Source organism: Hemitrygon akajei, chromosome 21 (assembly GCF_048418815.1).
Source record: "Hemitrygon akajei chromosome 21, sHemAka1.3, whole genome shotgun sequence".
Lineage (NCBI taxonomy): Eukaryota > Metazoa > Chordata > Chondrichthyes > Myliobatiformes > Dasyatidae > Hemitrygon > Hemitrygon akajei.
Genome location: NC_133144.1, coordinates 4,929,481 through 4,949,609, shown reverse-complemented (window position 1 = coordinate 4,949,609; position 20,129 = coordinate 4,929,481). Strand labels below are relative to the sequence as shown.

Genomic DNA, 20,129 nt, shown 5'->3' with positions numbered 1-20,129 from the left:
CAATTGAAATCACCACCCAGTATAAGAGAGTATGAGTTTAAGTCTGGTAGTGAGGAGAAAAAACGTTCAAAAAAATTAACATCATCAAAATTGGGGGCATACAGGTTTGCTAGTACAACTTTAGTATTATATAGTTTACCAGAAACAATAATAAAATGGCCATTTGTATCAGATATCTTATTATGGAGTTCAAAAGGAATATTTGAGTTAATAAGGATGGAGACCCCCCCTAGCTTTGGCGGCAAAGGATGAATGAAAATGCCGACCCACCCACTTTGACAAAAGCCGGAAGTTATCAAAACAACGAATATGAGTTTCTTGAAGGAAAGCAATGTCAGCTTTGAGTTGTTTAATATGTGAGAAGACCTTCCTTCTTTTAACAGGGTGATTCAATCCCTTTACATTCCAGCTCACAAATTTAAGTGTATTAACCATTATCAATTGTTAGTGTGTAGAAGGCAGCAGGCATATAAAAAGTCAAGCAGTACAATAACAGTCTGGGAGCAAAAATGTAAACATAGATTCGTAGAATCAAAACAGAAACATGTCCTGAGTAACAAAGGAGAGCAAAGGAAACAGTTGGAACTGGAGAATCCACCCCACCCTCGCAACCCAAAACTAGATGGCTACCAAAAAAATTAGCCCAAGTATGACTTCCAGTTCTGTGTCGTTAACAACAGTTCCGTATAAATACTATAGCAAATGGTAACTAGTTTATGCACTAGAAAACATAATAACAAATAGGAACAACTTCAGCAGAAGTATAAGACTTAATACAAAGAAAATCAAAAGAAAACCAAAACCTACCCGCGAAAAATTATAGAAGATTAAAAGAAAAAAAAAGGGGAGGGAGAAAAGAGGGAAATTATAGATTCAAAGAGTACTTATCAACCATTTACAGAAAAAAAAAGCAAAACTTAAACTATGAATCAACCAACAGGGAGGCCTTCAACAAAAACTCCAAACCTCCAAAACAAGATAAAGTCAATTGTAGATCTCTATAGATAAAGTTATACAAGAATAAAATAGGTTACACAAGTACAATCTAAATGTCTGCAGGGAAACATTAAACTCGGATTATCTATTTAGAAAAAACGCACCAGGTCCAGGGAGAGATTGTCTACAGCCCTTAGAGTTTCAATAGATAACGTCTGAATTATTCAAGTACAGTCTGAGTCCGGAAAAAAATAGCTCTACTACGAGAGGTACTTATCCACCATTTTAGAAGGTCAGACCGGGTTCCTAAGAAGACGGGATGGCCGGAAGACTTCCAACAAATGCCTCAGTATCCTTCACCGATTTAAACCACTTATATTCTCCAGTAGTAAGCGTAATTCGAAGGTCGGCTGGGTTTCGAAGGGAGGGTCTAAGACCACAATCAAAAAGCACTTTCATTACACCTTTAAACTCAGCACGCATCTTCAGAACCTGGGGGGCAAAATCCTCCACAAAACGAATGACTGTATTTTGAAAAGCAAAAGTACCTCTGCGGTGTGCCTCCATAATCAAACGGTTTTTCACCTGGTATTGATGAAAGCACAAAATTACTGGCCATGGACGGGAACCCAGAGTTGCACGGGGAACGTAGATCCTGTGTGCCCTTTCAAGCTCAGGTGGAGTCGGAAGAAATTCTTTCCCAAAAATCTCACAGAGAAAATCGGAAAAAAATTTCACGGGAGAGCCCTGTTCGGTGGCCTCTGGCAAACCAAGAATTCGTAGATTGCAACGTCTGCTGCGGTTTTCAAGATCCACCATTTTGGAAAAACGTTTGCAATTCTTCTCCTCTAGGCTGGAGCAGAGAGTCTCGAGATATTGAACACGGCGTTTTAAATCTTCAGAAGTTGAGTCGATGTGAGATAAATGTTCAGCATGTTCGTCCACTCTAGCGTTGATCCGATCCAATTTGACATCCAGCTGGTTGAAAGAAGTTCTAAATTCCTTTAAAATATCTTGTCGATGCTGTTCCAAAGCAGCGAAAATGTCAGCCGGCAAAGCCGTAGAAGTTTCCTTTTTCCCATTTTTAGTACTTTTGTTAGACATTATAAGATAGATGTGTTCGCAGGCAAGTAGAAGAAACCTAATAAAATACCTAACTAAGGTTTAAGAATGGAGACATATAGTGCAAAGGTAGGGAGAATGACGGAGCAAAAGTTCAGAGCAGCTAAACAGTCGCCATCTTACCGGAAGTCCCCCTATCATTTCTTATGAAGCAAAATCCAGTAACATAGGTGACACACTAGGCTTCACGCTGAGATGAGCTCTATGCCTTCTATGTTCGCTTTGACCATCAAAGCATGGAGGAACCTTCACAAACTCCCACAGCCTCCAATTTCCCTGTGACCCTGTGATTTCCGTCTCTAAGGCCAACATGACAGCATCATTCAGGAGGGTGAACTCATGGAAAGCATCCAGCCCAGATGGGGTACCTGTCCAAGTATGAAAGACTTATGCTGATTAACTGACTAACACACGCAAAGTGCTGGAGCAACTCAGCAGGCCAGAAAGTATCTATTGGCAAAGACGTTTCAGGCCAAGACCCTTCAGCAGGACTGGAGAAAAATAGATGAGTCAGAGTAAGAAGGTGGGGAGAAGGGAGGAAGAAACACAAGGTGACAGGTGAAACTGAGAGGAGGAGGGGTGAAGGAAAGAGCTGGAAAGTTGATTGGTGAAAGAGGTATAGGGCTGGAGAAGGGGAAATCTAATAGGGAGAGGACAGAAGGGCATGGAAGAAAGAAGAAGGGGGAGGAGCATCAGAGGGAGGCGATGAGCAGGCAAGGAAATAAGGTGAGAGAGGGAAAAGGGGATGGGCAATAGAGAGTAGAGAATGGGGAACCGGAAGTTGGAGAAATCAAGGTTCATGCCATCAGGCTGGATGCTATCCAGACGGAATATAAGGTATTCTGGCTGCACTTGGAGTATTTTCCACTGGGCATGATTAACTTATTATTATTTAATTATTTATGGTTTTATATTGCTATATTTCTTCACTATTCTTGGTTGGTGCAGCTGTAACGAAACCCAATTTCCCTCGGGATCAATAAAGTATGTCTGTCTGTCTGTCAACAGTTTTGGGTCCCATATCTCAGAAAGAATGTGTTGTCTGGAGAAAGTCCAGAGGAATGAAGGGATTAACATATGAGGATTGTTTGGCAGCTTTTGGCCTGTACTCACTAGAATTTGGAAGAATGAAGGAGGATCTCATTGAAACCTACCGAAATGTTGAAAGGACTAAATAGGATGGATGTTTCCTCTGGTGGGGGTATCTAGAACTAGAGGGCACAGCCTCAAAATTGAGGGCTGACCTTTTAGAACAAGGTAATTTTTTTTGCCAGAGAGTAGTGAATTTGTGGAATTCTCTGCCACAGACTGTGGTGGAGGCCAAGTCTGTGGATATATTTAAGGCAGAAGTTGATCGTGACCTGATCAGTGTCAGGGCATCAAAGCATATGGCGAAGGCAGGTGGAAGAGGTTGAGTGGGATCTGGCATCAGCCATAATGGAATGGCAGAGCAGACTAGATGGGCTGATTGGTCTAATTCTACTCCTATATTTTATAATCTTATGGTATTGCTCCTTCAACCTGAGTGTGGCCTCATTGCGACAGTAGAGGAGGCCATAGATGGACATGTCATAATGGGAATGGGAAATGGAATTAAAATGGATGGCCACTAGGAGATCCCACTTTTTCTGGTGGATGGAGCATAGGTGCACGGCAAAACCATCTCCCAATCTACAAATGTTTGTACATCAGATCTCACCATTATACAAGAGGCCACACCGAGAGCACCAGATATGGTAGATGACCCAACAGACTCACAGGTGAAAAATGTCACTTCACCTGGAAGGACTGTTTTGGGCCCTGAATGGTGGCTAGGGAGCTGGTATAGTACTTGTTCCACATGCAAGGATAAGTGTCAGGAGGGACGTTAGTGGGAAGGGATGAATAGACAAGGGAGTCATGTAGGGAGCGATCCCTACAAAGTGCAAAAAGTGGGGTGGGGAGGGAAAGATGTCCTTGGTGGTGGGATCCCATTGGAGATGGCAGAAGTTATGGAGGATTGTGTGCTGGACACGGAGGCTGTGGGGGTGGTAGGTGAGGATAAGAGGAACCCTATCCCTGGTGAGGTGGTGGGAGGATGGGATGAGGGTAGACATATCCGAAATGGAAGAGATGTGGTTGAGACTAGCATTGATGGTGGAGGAAGGGAAGCCCCTTTGAAGAAAGAGGACATCTCCTTCATTCTGGAATGAAAAACCTCATCCTGTGAGCAGATGTGGTGGAGAAAATGGAATTGAGAGAATGGGATGGCAGTTTTACAAGTAACAGGGTGGGAAGAGGTATAGTCCAGGTAGACGTGAGAATCAGTGGGTTTGTAGTAGACATTTATGGATAAGCTGTCTCCAGAGGTAGAGACAGATTGAAAAAGGGGAGGGAAGTGTCAGAAATGGACCAGGTAAATTTGAGAGCGGGGTGGAAGTTGGAAGCAAAGTTGATGAAGTCGACAAGCTCGGCATAGGTGCAGGAAGCTGCACTAGTGCAATCATCAATGCAGTGTAGGAAAAGTGGAGGAGTTTCACCAGTGTAGGCTTGGAATACAGACTGTTCCAAGTAGCCAAAAGAAAGGCAGGCATAGCTGGGGCCGATGCGAGTACCTATGGCTATGCCTTTTGTTTGAAGGAAGTGGGAGAAACCAAAGGAGAAAGACAAAAAGGCAGGCATGGCTGGGGCCGATGCGAGTACCTATGGCTATGCCTTTTGTTTGAAGGAAGTGGGAGAAACCAAAGGAGAAAGACAAAAAGGCAGGCATGGCTGGGACCCATAGCTACAATTGACTAGCATGTTTACTAATATCTTTAGCATCTCGCTTTGGCAGTCTGAGGTATCCACCTGTTTCAAGCAGGCTTCAATTATACCGGTGCCTAAGAAGAGTATGGTAACCTGCCTCAATGTCTATAGTCTAGTAGCACTTACATCCTCTTTGCTAAAGTGCTTTGAGAGGTTGGTGATAAAACATATCAACTCCTTCCTGTGATGCGACTTGGATCTGCTCCAATTTGCCTACCAGAACAACAGGCAATACAGGTGCCATCTCATTGGCTCTTCACTCAACCCTGGAACATCTGGGCAGCAAAGATGCTCCGTATCAACTACAGCTTGGCATTCAATACTATCATCTCCTCAAACCTAATCAACAAGCTTCAAGACCTTGGCCTCAACACCTCCTTGTGCAATTGGATCTTCTATTTCCTCACTTGTAGACCTCGGTCAGTTCGGACAGGCAACAACATCTCCACAATGTCCTTCAGCACAGGTGCACTACAAGGCTGTGTGCTTAGCCCCTTGCTCTACTCACTTATGATTGTGGGGCTAAGCTCAATTCCAATGCCATACTTAAGTTTGCTGATAACACCGCTGTCATTAGCCGAATCAAGGGTGGTGATGAATCAGCATGGAGGAGGAAGATTGAAAATCTGGTTGAATGGTATCACAACAACCTCTCACTAAATTTCAGAAAGAAGCTGAACATTTACTTCAGGAGGAGGTGGTCTCTGAATCAGTTCTCATTGGGTGTGGTCACCCAATAAACCTGACTCTGATTTTGAACTCTAAATTCCTCGATATAATAAATTCAGAAGACTGTCCTGGGCCTAGCACTTAAGTACAATTACAAAGAAAGCACAGCAGTGCCTCTACTTTCTTATAAGTTTGTGAAGATTCGGCATGACATGCAAAACTTTGACAAACATCTATTGATATGTGGTAGAGAGTATATTGACTGAATACATCATGGCTTGAAATAGAAACTTCAACCCCCTTGAATGGAAAATCAAGTCGTGGGATATGGCTCAGTCCATCATGGCTAAAGCTCTTCCACTTTGAGCACATCTACATGGAGCACTGTCTCAGGAAAATAGCATCCATTATCAGGGACCTCCACCACTTAAGCCACGCTCTCTTCTCACTGCTGCTATCAGGAAGGAAGTACAGGAGCCTCAAGGCCCACACCAGCAGGTTCAGAAACAGTTCCTACCCCTCAACCATCAGGCTCTTGAACCTGTGGGATAACTTCACTCAAATTAACTTGCCCCATCACTGAACCGTTCCAACTATGTATGGACTCACTTCCAAGCACTCATCATTTCATGTCCTTGATTTCTATTGTTTATTTTTTTTCTTTAGTATTTGCAAAGATGGTTTTTTTTGCACTTTGGTTGCTTGTTCGTCTTGTTTGGACACCCAGACCATAGTCCTCCATACCCCTACCATCTATGTACCTATCTAAATTTCTCTTAAACATTTAAATCAAACTTGCATGCAACAATTTTTATGTTTCTTTGTAAGATTGCAAAGAGAAAGGTACAGGAAAGAGATACAATTTTCACTTTAGACACCTAACTTTGATTTGACATTCCAGAATCTTCACTTTTATTAAATGTACAAATACTTTCTGTCTTTTAGCTGCAATTCCTTTGACTGATTCAGAACACAGACTGCTACCCTTGCACTTTGCAACAGATCCAAAGAATTGGGAATGGGGAAAGGATGATAATGACAACACCAAACTGGCTAAGTAAGTGGTTATGGTTCCTTGTAATTTCTTCAGCGATTTGATCGGGGCATGACTGCTCAAGCATGTGGACATCAGCCAGTGAAAACAACAAGAAGAGTTTAAAGGGAGACAGTTATTTCTTCAGCTGTTTGATCAGGGCACAACTGCACAAGCGTGTGGACATCAGCTTGTGAGAACAGCGAGAAGAAGTTAAAAGGAGACACCTTATAGAGCGGGTGTCGGAGTAGAGGGAGACAGAGCAGAAAGGCTTTGGCAATAATGGGTTGAGGCGAGGTAGGTGGCCGGTGTAGAATACAGACAGAAAGAATGTGTGTGAAGCCGGAGTTCTGTGCTTGGTGTCTGATATGGGAAGTCCGGGAGACTCCCAGCCACATCTGCACCAGGTGCGTCAAGCTGCAGCATCTTAGGGACCGTGTTAGGGAACTGGAGATGCAGCTCGATGACCTTCGTCTGGTCAGAGAAAGTGAGGAGGTGATAGAGAGGAGCTATAGACAGGTTGTCACACTGGGGCCTGGGGAGACAGATAAGTGGGTAATAGTCAGGAGAGGGAAGGGCAGGAGTCATACGCTAGAGAGCACCTCTGTGGCTGTACCCCTTAACAATAAGTACTCTTGTTTGAGTGCTGTTGGGGGTGACAGCCTACCTGGGGGAAGCCACTGGCACAGAGTCTGGCCCTGTGGCTCAGAAGGGTAGGGAAAGCAAGAGGATGAGGGGACTCTATAGTTAGGAGGTTAGACAGGCGATTCTGTGGACACAGGAAAGAACCACGGATGGTAGTTTTTCTCCCAGGTGCCAGGATCCGGGATGTTTCTGATCACATCCACAATATCCTGAAATGGGAAGGAGAACAGCCAGAGGTTGTGGTACATATTGGTACCAATGACATTGGCAGGAAAAGGGAGGAGATCCTGAAAGCAGACTACAGGGAGTTGAGAAGAAAGTTGAGAAGCAGGACCTCAAAAGTAGTAATCTCAGGATTACTGCCTGTGCCACGTAACGGTGAGTATAGGAATAGAATGAGGTGGAGGATAAATGCATGGCTGAGGGATTGGAGCAGGGGGCAGAGATTCAGATTTCTGCACCATTGGGACCTCTTTTGGGGCAGGAGTGACCTGTACAAAAAGGATGTGTTGCACTTGAATCTGAAGGGGACCAATATCATGGCAGGGAGTTTTGCTAAGGCTATTGGGAAGAGTTTAAACTAGGATTGCTTGGGGTTGGGAACCAAACTGAAGAGACAGAGGAAGAGGCGGTTGGCTCACAAATAGAGAAAGCTTGGAGACAGTGCGAGAGGGAGGATAGTCAGGTGATAGAGAAGGAGCGCGCTCAGACTGATGGTTTGAGATGTTTATATTTTAGTGCAAGGAGTATTATGGACAAAGCGGATGAGCTTAGAGTGTGGGTCAGTACTTAGAGCTATGATGTTGTGGCTACTACAGAGACTTGGATGGCTCAGGGGCAGGAATGGTTACTTCGAGTGCCAGGTTTTAGATGTTTCAGAAAGGACAGGGAGGGAGGCAAAAGAGGTGGGGGCATGGCACTGCTGATCTGAAATAGTGTCACGGCTGCAGAAAAGGAGGAAGTTATGGAGGGATTGTCTACTGAGTCTCTGTGGGTGGAAGTTAGAAACAGGAAGGGGTCAATAACTCTACTGGGAAATTTTAATTTCCCAAATATTGATTGACATGTCCCTAGAGCGAGAGGTTTAGATAGGGTGGAGTTTGTCAGATGTGTTCAAGAAGGTTTCTTGACACAATATGTAGATAAGCCTGGAAGAGGAGAGACTGTACTTGATCTGGTATTGGGAAATGAACCTGCTCAGCTGTCAGGTCTCTCAGTGGGAGAGCATTTTGGAGATAGTGATCGCAATTCTATCTCCTTTACCATAGCATTGGAGAGGGATAGAAACAGACAAGTTAGGAATGCATTTAATTAGAGTAAGGGGAAATACGAGGCTATCAAGCAGGAACTTGGAAACATAAATTGGGAACAGATGTTCTCGGGGAAATGTATGGAAGAAATGTGGCAAATGTTCAGGGGGTATTTGCGTGGAGTTCTGCATAGGTACATTCCAATGAGACAGGGAAAGGATGGTAGGGTACAGGAACTGTGGTGTACAAAGGCTGTTGTAAATCTAGTCAAGAAGAAAAGAAGAGCTTACGAAAGGATAAAAAAATTAAGTAATGAGAGAGAGCTAGAAGATTATAAGGCTAGCAGGAAAGAGCTTAAGAAAGAAATTAGGAGAGCCAGAAGGGTTCATGAGAAGGCCTTAGCGAGCAGGATTAAAGAAAACCCCAAGGCATTCTATAAGTATGTGAAGAGCAAGAGGATAAGATGTCAGAGAATAGGACCAATCAAGTGTGACAGTGGAAAAGTGTGTATGGAATCGGAGGAGATAGCAGAGGTACTTAATGAGTACTTTTCTTCAGTATTCACTATGGAAAAGGATCTTGGTGATTGTAGGGATAACTTACAGTGGACTGAAAAGCTTGACCATGTGGATATTAAGTAAGAGGATGTGCTGGAGCTTTTGGGAAGCATCAAGTTGGATAAGTCACTGGGACTGGCCGAGATGTACTCAGGCTGCTGTGGGAGGTGAGGGAGGAGATTGCTGACCCTCTGGCGATGAACTTTGCATCACCAATGGGGACGGAAAAGGTTCCAGAGGATTGGAGGGTTGCAGATGTTGTTCCATTATTCAAGAAAGGAAATAGAGATAGCCCAGGAAATTATAGACCAGTAAGTCTTACTTCAGTGGTTGGTAAGTTGATGGAGAAGATCCTGAGAGGCAGGATTTATGAACATTTGGAGAGGCATAATACAATTAGGAATAGTCAGCATGGCTTTGTGAAAGGCAGGTTGTGTCTTATGAGCCTGATTGAATTTTTTGAGGATGTGACTAAACACACTGAAGAAGGTAGAGCAGTAGATGTAGTGTATATGGATTTCAGCAAGGCATTTGATAATGTACCCCACGCAAGGCTTATTGCCAGATATAGTATTAATGGTAAGACTCTTGGCAGAGGGATCTTGGGTTCCGAGTGCATAGGACACTCAAAGCTGCTGCGCAGGTTGACTCTGGTTAAGAAAGCATACGGTGCATTGGCCTTCATCAATCGTGGGATTGAGTCTAAGAGCCGAGAGATCATGTTGAAGATATATAGGACCCTGGTCAGTCCCCATTTGGAATACTGTGCTCAGTTCTGGTCACCTCACTATAGGAAGGATGTGGAAAGCGTAGAAAGCGTGCAGAGGAGATTTACATGAATGTTGCCTGCATTGCGGAGCATGCCTTATAAGAATAGGTTGAGTGAACTCGGCCTTTTCTCCTTGGAGCGATGGAGGATGAGAGGTGACCTGATAGAAGTGTATAAGATGATGAGAGACATTGATCAGGTGGATAGTCAGAGGCTTTTTTCCAGTGCTGAAATGGCTTGCACGAGAGGACACAGTTTTAAGGGTGCTTGGAAGTAGGTACAGAGGAGATGTCAAGGGTGAGTTTTTTCCGCAGAAAGTGGTAAGTGCTTGGAATGGGCTATTGGCAATGGTAGTAGAGGCGGATATGATAGGGTCTTTTCAGAGACTCCTGGACAGGTACATGGAGCTCAGAAAAATAGAAGGCTATGGGTAACCCTAGGTATTTTTTTTTTCTCCATGCCCTGACCCACCCCTCCCAATCCCCATCTCCAAGCCACCATTGCATTAGCAAAATGGGTTGAACAGAACCTTTGTCCCCACAGAGCTGCATTGGTATAGAGAAGGTGTATTTTCCTAATAAGTAGACTGTTGTATGTTTACAAATCTGAGTCCGTAGAATTTTACTGGAAAATGTTGGAGGTCAGGCATTTATGTGCAGAGGAAAGGAAGAAAGGATAGACCTTTAGTTTGACTGGGAATTCTGAAAATATTCAAGAAAGGGTCCCCACAGATTTTGGAACTTTATGTCCAAGTTGAGAATTGTATAATGGATCTTCTCAAGGTATAGACTGAACATGATGTCCCTGAGCCACTGAGCATGGGTGGGCGGGGCAGCATCCCTCCACCTGAGCAAGACTGCGCGCCTGGCCAAAAGAGAAGCAAAAGACAGTGTGCAACGTTTGGTCAGACATAGGTGTGTGTCCCCATCTCCGGACGTGCCAAAAAGAGCAATCAAAGGCTTAGGTTCCAAATTGTACTTCAGTATTCGGGATAGAGTTTGGGAAACATCTTTCCAGTATTTTTCCAAGCTAGGGGATGTTCAGTACATGTGAATAAGGGAAGCCTCGCCCCTCTTGCATTTGTCGCAGCAGGGATTAACATCTGGGTAAGTGCGAGTTAATTTTGTTTTAGACATATGGGCCCTGTGTACGACCTTGAACTGTAAGAGGCAATCTCTAAAGTAAGGACATGCTTGGCACAGCTTTGTGGACTGAAGGGCCTGTATTGTCCTGTAGGTTTTCTATGTTTCTATGTATTATTAATTTCAAAGTGACTTTTTGTCCTTTTGAAAATTATATGGATTGATTAATGATCTGGTCCAGCCATAGGTTTGAGTTTATACTCTTCAACTGAAGAACTACGTGCAGAGTTTTTTTCATTTACGAGTGTGAACATTGACTTTCGGTTTCATTAAGCCATAAGATATAGGAGCAGAATTAGGCCATTTGTTCCATTGAGTCATTTCATCATGGCTGATCTAATTTTCCTCTCAGCCCCAATCTCCTGCTTTCTCCCCGTATCCCATCATGTCCTATATAATCTGTAATCTATCAACCTCTGCCTTAAGTATACACAAATATTTGTATCACACTCTGGTTAAGATTTTTACTGCTATGCTGTAGGCATTTCATTTTAGCAGTTCTGTAAGAGCAGTCTGTTCTGCTATTAGCATGTCTGGGTTTGAGCTGAAGATAAGGAGTTATGTTGTTCAGTTTAGGAGTGTATGTCAGCCAGCCAGGATAGTGGTTCTAGAAGGGAGAAGGTTCCAGGGAGAAGGTTTTAGAGAATGCTGAGCCTGTTTGTTTGAGGTGGATTTCGAGCAATGCTCAGAAGGTAGCGTGTGCTTTCACTCAGACTGTGGGTCCAGCGTGCGAGTTAAAGACAACTTCAAGATGAGCTAGCTCCAACTTGTGTGCACATCTGGACTGGGGTTAACTGTAATGGGCTCTTTTCACTTTTTCTTTTTCTTTTCCCTACTAACTGTTCAATAAAGCTGAAATTATCAATATACTTTTTTTATAATTGTATGCAGTGTAGGATCTGTCATTTCTTGCCAATGGGTAATAATTGCAAGTGGTAATTATACTTACACAGTATTTGCTCAGATTGGGGGTGTGAGTGGTCAAAACATCCCAGCTCTCCTGGTCTGGTGGAACCCAAGTCACATCGACCCTAGACCATATGGAGTTTGAGTGAGGCAGTTATCTCACTTCCGAGTCCAGTGGCTGTTAGCAAGGGACTAAAGAGCCGCACCTCTCAAGACGCCCGGTAAAAAAAGGGGTTTCACTCGGCCTCCACAGCTAACTGTGGCAAAAATTCCACGGATTCACCACTCTCTGGCTAAAGAAATTCCACCTCATCTCTGTTCTAAAAGAAACCTCCTCTTTTCTGAGGCTGTGTCCTCTGGTCTTAGACTCCCCACCTTAGGAAACATCCATACCATATTCACTCTCCATGTCCTTCTTTAGCCCCTCTAATCCCTCAAAACTACCTGCCCCTCCACCTATCTTCATATCATCTGCAAACTATGCAACGAAGCCATTCATTCCATTATTCCAAATATTGACATGTAACATTAAAAAATCGGTCCCAACACAGACCCCACTAGTCACCGACAGCAAGAAAAGGCTCCTTTATTCTCACTCTTTGCCTCCTGCCTATCAGCCACTGCTTTATCAATGCTAGGATCTTTCCTGTAGTACATTGGGCTCATAGCTTGTTAAGCAGACTCATGTGGCACTTTGTAAAAGGCCTTCATCTGGTGACATCTAGATTGACTGAGTCTGTATGATTTAATTTCACAAGAGAAGTTATTATATTTGTCACTGACAGTGTTTTCTGTTTCGATGTTATGTCACTGTGCATTCTTCTCTTCCAGTTTGATCCTCTCCCTGGAAGCGAAGCTTCACTTACTGCACAGCTATATGAATGTATCCTGGATTTGTATTCCTGCTGAAACAAGGGTAAGCTCTCTCCCATATTTTAGGAGAAGTGCCAGAGGATTATGCTGTGAGTAAATTGTCCTATGGAATAGAATAAACAATCTATAGCATTTCATTCCAAATGTCAACAATTTATTTCCTCCTAAGGATGCTGCTTAACCTGCTGAGTTTTTCCATCAGATTTATTTGCTCCAGGTTCCAGCATCTGTGTCCCTTGCTCCAGTATTCCCCTTCTGATTCCATATGTCCTTCACCTCCCTCCTAATGGCTTCCATGATCACTATTTATCAGATTCCCAGCACCTCTGACCTTTTGTTCCTACTTACCACCTGTCAGCAGCTAGTCCCATCTTCCCCTACACCCTAACCCCCCCCCCCCCCCCCCAATCTGGCTCCATCTGCTTTTCCTCTGTTTCTCTGCTTGCACCTATTACCAACTTGCCTTTGTCTTCTTCCAACTCCACTTCTCACTGTCCCTTACCTAATTGCTTCTCCCTATCATTCCCACACAAACATGCAGACACACGCTCACACGGATACAGTCATGTGCAAACACATGCATGCATATATATGTGCACGCGTGCACCTGTACATACACACACTCACTCTACAAACACATGCATGCATACACACTTGTATGTACACACACACACACACACACACACACACACACACACACACACACACACACACACACACACACACACACACACACACACACACACACACACACACACACACACACACACACACACACACACACACAAATGGTCTGTTGCCCCAGACTGTACCGTTAACTTTTCCCAGTCATTGTGCCAGATTGGATTCTGTAGGTGATCTTCACCTCCTTGAAATGCAGGAAGAATGGTCAACTAGGTGCTCTGTAGTTTTTTTTCCAAAAAATAAACACTTTATCCATAAAATTATATAGAAGAAATACAAGAACAGTGCATAGCTTTCTCTACTTTTACAATGTTGTTTGGTCTCTACGTTTGTAGTGTTACTATTTTTATACATTTGTAATATTAGCATCTTTGGCACTGTTGAACCATACAAATTGAAGTGTTTAAGAAGCTTTTTACACAGGGCTTAACCCGTCAATGTCCGGTTGCAACAGGACCTTGGACTGCAGTTTTTCTACACAAAGCCTTTACATTGCCTGCATCAAGCTCAATGCATCCCTTAGAACAAACTAGTGCCAGCTGGCAGCATTCCCTTGCAGGTGTCTCATTGTATGAGAAAACCAACAAGTTTCAGGCAGATCAAAGAGCTGATGATCTTGCAACAACATTTGATGCTATCTCAGAATTGTTGGGATCAGAGAGTCGTCTGTTATGTAGTTGTGTTGAGAGAGGATCTTGACAAGGGCTAGTCATCTTATGCCATTGTATTTGTTGAAGAAAATGAGCCTGCACTTGATGCCACTCAAAGCTTGTTCATATAGCCTATTTTGATGACATACTCAAAGGGAATTGTTATACTATTGTGTAAACTGTGCAACTAAAATCAGATAGCAGTAGATAAACCTTGTAATGATTTTTTCTCAGTTGTTATCAGATATAGTTATAAAGTTATTTTTGAAAAATTTGCATTGACAGGCACCTTTGGCCCAACCAGAATCACCAACTGCTTCAGCTGGGGAAGACATCCATTCCCTAGCTGATTCGATGGAGTCAGATAGAGATTCTATCTGCAGCAACTCCAACCTGAATGGAAACAGAAATAAGAAAGGAGAAAAACAGAAAAAGGACAAGGAAAAGAATAGGACAGATTCTGTTGCAAATAAGCTTGGGAGCCTTAGTAAAACTCTGGGAATTAAAATTAAAAAGAACATGGGAGGTCTTGGTGGACTGGTGCATGGAAAGATCAGTAGAGGAAACACAAGCAATGGCCGGAATGGGGAGACTGGAGACAAAGTCAAGAAGAAAGAATCCAACAAAACTCGGAAAGAAAGCAAAGAGGAGTCATCGCATTCTGCAAGTTCATCCCCTACTGATAAATCAAATGTCTCTGTTAAATCTCCAGTAGAGAAACATTCTGATCAGTGGAAATACAGCACTGATGTCAAACTCAGCCTCAACATACTGAGAGCTGCAATGCAAGGCGAGAGGAAATTCATTTTTGCTGGTCTTCTGTTGACCAGTCATAGGCACCAGTTTCATGAGGAGATGATTAATTATTACTTGACCACAGCTCAGGAGCGCTTCAACGCAGAGCAAGAACAAAAGCGCAAAGAGGTAGAAAAGAAGTCATGCAGCAACTCTGTGTGTAAAAAGGAAGAGCAAGAGCCATCCCAAACCAAGTTAGAACCAAATTCACAAGAGGACACTCCTCAGGGCTCTTCTCAAAGCCATATGGGTCACCTGAGCTCTGAACAGCAGGGAGCCAGTGACCAGGTATCCATGAACACTTCACCTCTGAACAGTGAAACCCCTACAGCTGGCACTCTCACCTCTGCCCACTTTACCCATATGCCAGCTTTATTGCAGCATGTCATCCATGTATCTGATGTGAGATCTGAGCCTTCGAGTTATCTAAGTGATAATCAGCCACCTGTCATCAGTTCTCTGAAAACATGTGCAACTTATCCACAGCATAGTCGCTCACTATCTTATCAAAGCTATTGTCCTGTGGGTCTATCAGGCCTCCCCACTGTGGAAACCATGGAACCTTTAAAATGTTTGCTGCCCCCTGAACACAAAAGCCACACATATACCAATGGGTTTGGTTCTGGTGATATGAGTGACTATTTGGAATATGCCGATGAGGACTCTTCCTTTGTGTGGCAGAGTGAAGAAAATAGCAGAGTGAAAAGTATGGCAGCTCCGCCTTATTCCATACAACAGAACCGATGCAAACAGCACAACTGCCCCTTCTATGGCCGTCCAGAAACAGAGTTTTACTGCTCCTACTGTTACAAGGAGGAGGTCAAACGCAGGCAGCGAGCAAACAAGTCTGTTTGACTGTGATGGTTATATGCAAAGTTCTGAATTAACAAACTCTGTCATAACAAATATTTTGATGAGCAATTTGCTAAGTGTAAATCAACCAGGATCAGGGGTTCATTCCATTTTGAGAGTCCTGGAGCTGCGCTGCAGTTTGATCGATTGGAACATCTGTGCCTCCAGGACTGAAACGCCAGACCCAAATTCCTGCCCACTATCCAGGGCAGGAGAAGACCTTTTCTGTTACTTCTTCACGGACTGTTACCAAATAGTTGATTATATTCCGATGTGTATGTTTTTTTAATTAATCTATTGCAAAATTAATTCCAGTGATAATTTGCACATTAATTACAACTGTAAAGGTGAAATATAGCAGAAAGTAACCAATTATTTATGTGTTTGTGAACTAGAAGATCATTATGATGGAACTTTACAAGCAAAAGTTTAAAAATTGTAATATAGAAATTATTTTTATATTATTTTCACAAATATGCTGCAAAGCAATATTTTGCGCTTTTTATTAAAAGACAATTGCCACTTTAATAGATTATTAAATTGCTGAAACTATTTAGAGGCATACAGTAGAGCATTATGATATATGTTTATGAGCTCTAGTGAGCTTGGGAGTGGCTTGAGTGTTCAGATTTTGATACTTAGTAAACATGCAATTTTGTTTGGGGAAAGCAGTTTTCCCAAAGCTGATTTTCAGTATTTAAATGATAGCCTCAATCCGGTGTTGTGCTGTAAAGCATCTGTTGTATTTATTTTGCTGTTTCAGCTTAGAATATCTCAAAAAGAAAGCCACACATCTCCTGTCTGTAGAAAGTACTTACTAGTACAGATGCAAAGCAATGGAAAAGAGAAAGAAAGCCAGTGACCTGGGATCTTTTGACCTAAATCCAGAACCCTAGATTCACTTGTCTAGTGATTGTTAAAAGTTCACAACCAGACACAGCTGGCTATATTTGTCTTTTCATCTACTTAAACGTGAGTATTAGACAGTGGCCTTAAAGGGTCTGACTAGATTAGTAGCTGAATATCACCACACTGCTTCAGATCCAGATGACCTGTAAATTATGCCAAGGGAGTATTTACTAGTTTATCTAATAATGTAAGGCAGACTATTTCTGTGTGGCTTTTATTTTCAATATTTTTTGTCTTTTGCTTTAATATGAACTGAAACTGTGGAAATATTTTGTTCAATACTGATTCTTAGCACTATGCACACAATGACAAGCAAAAATGATGGGATGGGGTTTACTTTTGGCTTCCCCCCACTCCCCAATGCCACTTTCCTCTCCCTGCAACCTTAAGTGGTTTTACAGGCATTGCAATTTTCTCTTTTGGCAGTGTCATGCCCAAGGTCAGTGCTGTCTATTTAATTAACCAAAACATATAGTGAGGAATGCAAATAGAGTGAACTTGCACAAATACTTTGATTCCTGTGTTATGTTTGCTATTTATATTATCTGGCAGCTTCGCTGCCTCAAGCTTTTGTTCACACTCTTACATACTCTTACAATGTGAGGGAAGGTACCCATTTCTAATCCACTCTGGTTCAGTTTGTACCCCAGAGGTGTGAGGAATTACTCAAGGAAAATGCAAGTGAGTTTAAAGTGCTAACCTACTTCATTAAATCTCTCATTCCATTGGGCATGGGAGGAAGGTGGTCATGGGATCATCCATTGAATCATCTTCAATGGAAATTGAAGTAAAGTTTATATTTACTGGATATTGTGAACTTTCAGGGCAGGCGTGGGTTCACTAAACTTTCAAAGGACAAAATAATTATTTTTCGTGTTGGATTTCTCAACAAGAAATAAATTTTGATGTGGCTAAGAATTTAGTAAAATGATAAAAGTGTTTTGACCTATAGAGGATAAAAGTGAGTTCAAGAAACTTGATAAGGTCCTTTGAAATATTGGACAGTATAGTAGCTTTTGCTTAACTTAGGTAAGTTGTCCTGAAATGTTTTTCTACAGTATATATGATCATCCCAAGATTTTCAAATGGTTTGGAGCTTGAGATTTTCAAGAAACTATTGAAGCCTAATGCCAAACCTGATCGCTGGCATTAAAGTCATATATTAAATAATGGATTGAAGCTAATGTATAGGATGCGATCAGATAGTATGTTCAATGTGTAACACATTACCTTTCTTGATTGATCATAATATTATGCATTGTTTTAAATGTTTGTTGCCCAACTTGCACTGAAAAATTAAAACCCAAGTTATTCTGAATTCTTGTATTGTAATGTTTTCTGTGTCTTTCTGAAATTAAGATATATCATTGTTTAATTGTGGATTGTTAATCAGAGTGTCTGAGAGACTGATACAACGAGGATGCTTTTTTACATCAGCTAACTTGGTTACAGGTGGGCCATTCCAAATGCATTAGAGATAGAGGGACAACCAATATCCAGTCTTGCTGCTTCTGATCAATAACCATTGCCCTTGTAAATTACAGGAGAAATTCTGCTAAGTGTTGGATCAGGATTTGCTGGGAGATTCCTGCATTATTCAGTATCCTGCTGAGGATAAACATCTAGTTAATGCACTTCTTGAGAGAAAAAAAGTAAACTCATTAATTTTATTGTCAATATATTCTTTTATTTCTGTGCATTTGGATTCAAGCACATGACTATTTTGTAACAGTTTCTCAATGTTCAGAATGTTAGCCCTGGTCATTTAATTATTTTGAATGTAAACTGCACTCTACACAACCTTTGTGCTCCATATCAAGTAGAGATCTAAGGAAAGTAACATACATCTCATCATATTTGGCTCATGTTAAAATGCAGATGCAACCCTTATGCATACTGTAAAATAAAATGAGACTCTTATGTTGATACGTTCATTTACCTTGTTTAAGATGTGGATCAGGACAATTCCTTCTTTTGATCTAGTCTGAGGTAAGGTCCATTCTTTGTGGATTTAATTGCTGTCTGCAAAGTGGTGTTAATTTACAACGGTATCTACATCATACATCAATAAGCTTGGGCATTTGATGAGAATAAAAATAGATTAACTTGGCTCTGGTGCACAGTTTCACTATCACAGTTTCACAAAGCCTTGTCAGAGTGTAAAATGTAATTTGAGCAAGGTAAACGCACACTTGAACTGCACAAAATGCAAGTTCAGAACCAACTACAACACATTCATTATAAAACATTGACAATTTCTGTCTTGCAATCAATCCATGTGAAACATTTTCCCTATGCTTTAAATGACCTGGAAACTGAGCGATAGAACCCAGTAACCAAGGAAGGCTAGCATTTCTTTCATAAGTTGACATCCGACGAAGCTAAGGCCAGATTACAGCTTCAAATGAAAGATGCTTTTCTCTATCTAGCTTTACAAGCATTGTCTTGAAAAATCAAGATTTGTTCAGCACTTTCTGTTTGAAATAAGTCAGTTTAGTGTAACTTCATGCAAAGTTGCATACTAATTTATTTACTGATTAATGTATATTTTAGAAGCTGTAAACAAAATGTAACAACTCTGTTCTCCGTTCGTTTTAGAACCCAGTCGAGTTAAGTACAATAAGCGTAGTCATATCGCACAGAAGTCAGTATCTCTGCCTTAGGGAACAAAACAGGGCAAGTAATTGAAGCGGCAGTCAGGGAGCACTTTGCCTTGAGTGAGCATAATTCAATTATTTTAAGATACTCATGGAAAGAATAGGTCAGGCCCACGTTAAGGTTCTAAAGGTCAATTTTGAGTGAATTAGGAAGGATCTAGCAGAGGTTGATTGTATGAGCCTGTTTACAAGGAAAGGAACAAATAACAAGTGGGAGGTTTTAAAGAATATGATATCAAGAGTCTGAGGGCAGCATGATCCTCTTAAGATAAAGGGTAAACTTGGCAAGTTTAGGGAACCCTGGCTGATGAGATATTGAAGCTCTGGTTGAAAAGAAAAGAGCGAGCAAATATTGAGTTTTGGAGATCAGAGACAAGTGAATCCCTTGATGACTATAAAAAGTTTAAATACACACTGAAGAGGGCTGTACTGAGGTCCATATAAACTGCGTAACAATACTTCCTTTGTCTTACTCACTTAAAAAAACTGAATTAATTTGCTAAAAAGGACCTCCCACCAACAAATTGGTGCTGTATCCCTGATTAATCCTTTCCAAGCCTGAGTCTGAGGAAATGGTGCTTTTCTTCAGCTAATGTTTTCTGTCTTGTGCAAAGGTGCAGTGTTTAAATCCAAGAGTAAATGCAGGTCACCCAAACTTCTCTATAGATTGAGAGTTATACAGCATGCAAACAGGCCATCAGCCCAACTTGTCCATGCCAACCAAGATGCCTATCTAAGCTATTCCCATTTACCTGCATGTAGCCCATATCCCTCATTTTTCCTATCCACATTTTTGAATGGTTTAAACATTAATTGCTTAATTTTGTAAATGTTTAAAGTAAGTTTTAAACCTTGTGCCTCCCTTCTCCACCTCCTCTAGCAGCATATTCCTT

The 20,129-nt window shown here is 41.9% G+C and overlaps 1 protein-coding gene across 3 annotated transcripts in view; it reads left to right on the top strand.

Annotated features, from left to right (window-relative positions):
• Nucleotides 1-17,897, top strand: part of otud7a (OTU deubiquitinase 7A) — a 317,398-nt gene extending 299,501 nt beyond the window's left edge. For all 3 annotated transcript variants that reach the window (XM_073024744.1, XM_073024742.1, XM_073024743.1), the window contains 3 exons: nt 6,460-6,571; nt 12,648-12,732; nt 14,309-17,897. In XM_073024744.1, the coding sequence (XP_072880845.1) occupies nt 6,460-6,571; nt 12,648-12,732; nt 14,309-15,673 (1,562 nt within the window). In that variant the 3' untranslated portion in view covers nt 15,674-17,897. The remainder of the gene's footprint in view (nt 1-6,459; nt 6,572-12,647; nt 12,733-14,308) is intronic.
• The last annotated feature ends 2,232 nt before the right edge of the window (nt 17,898-20,129 follow it).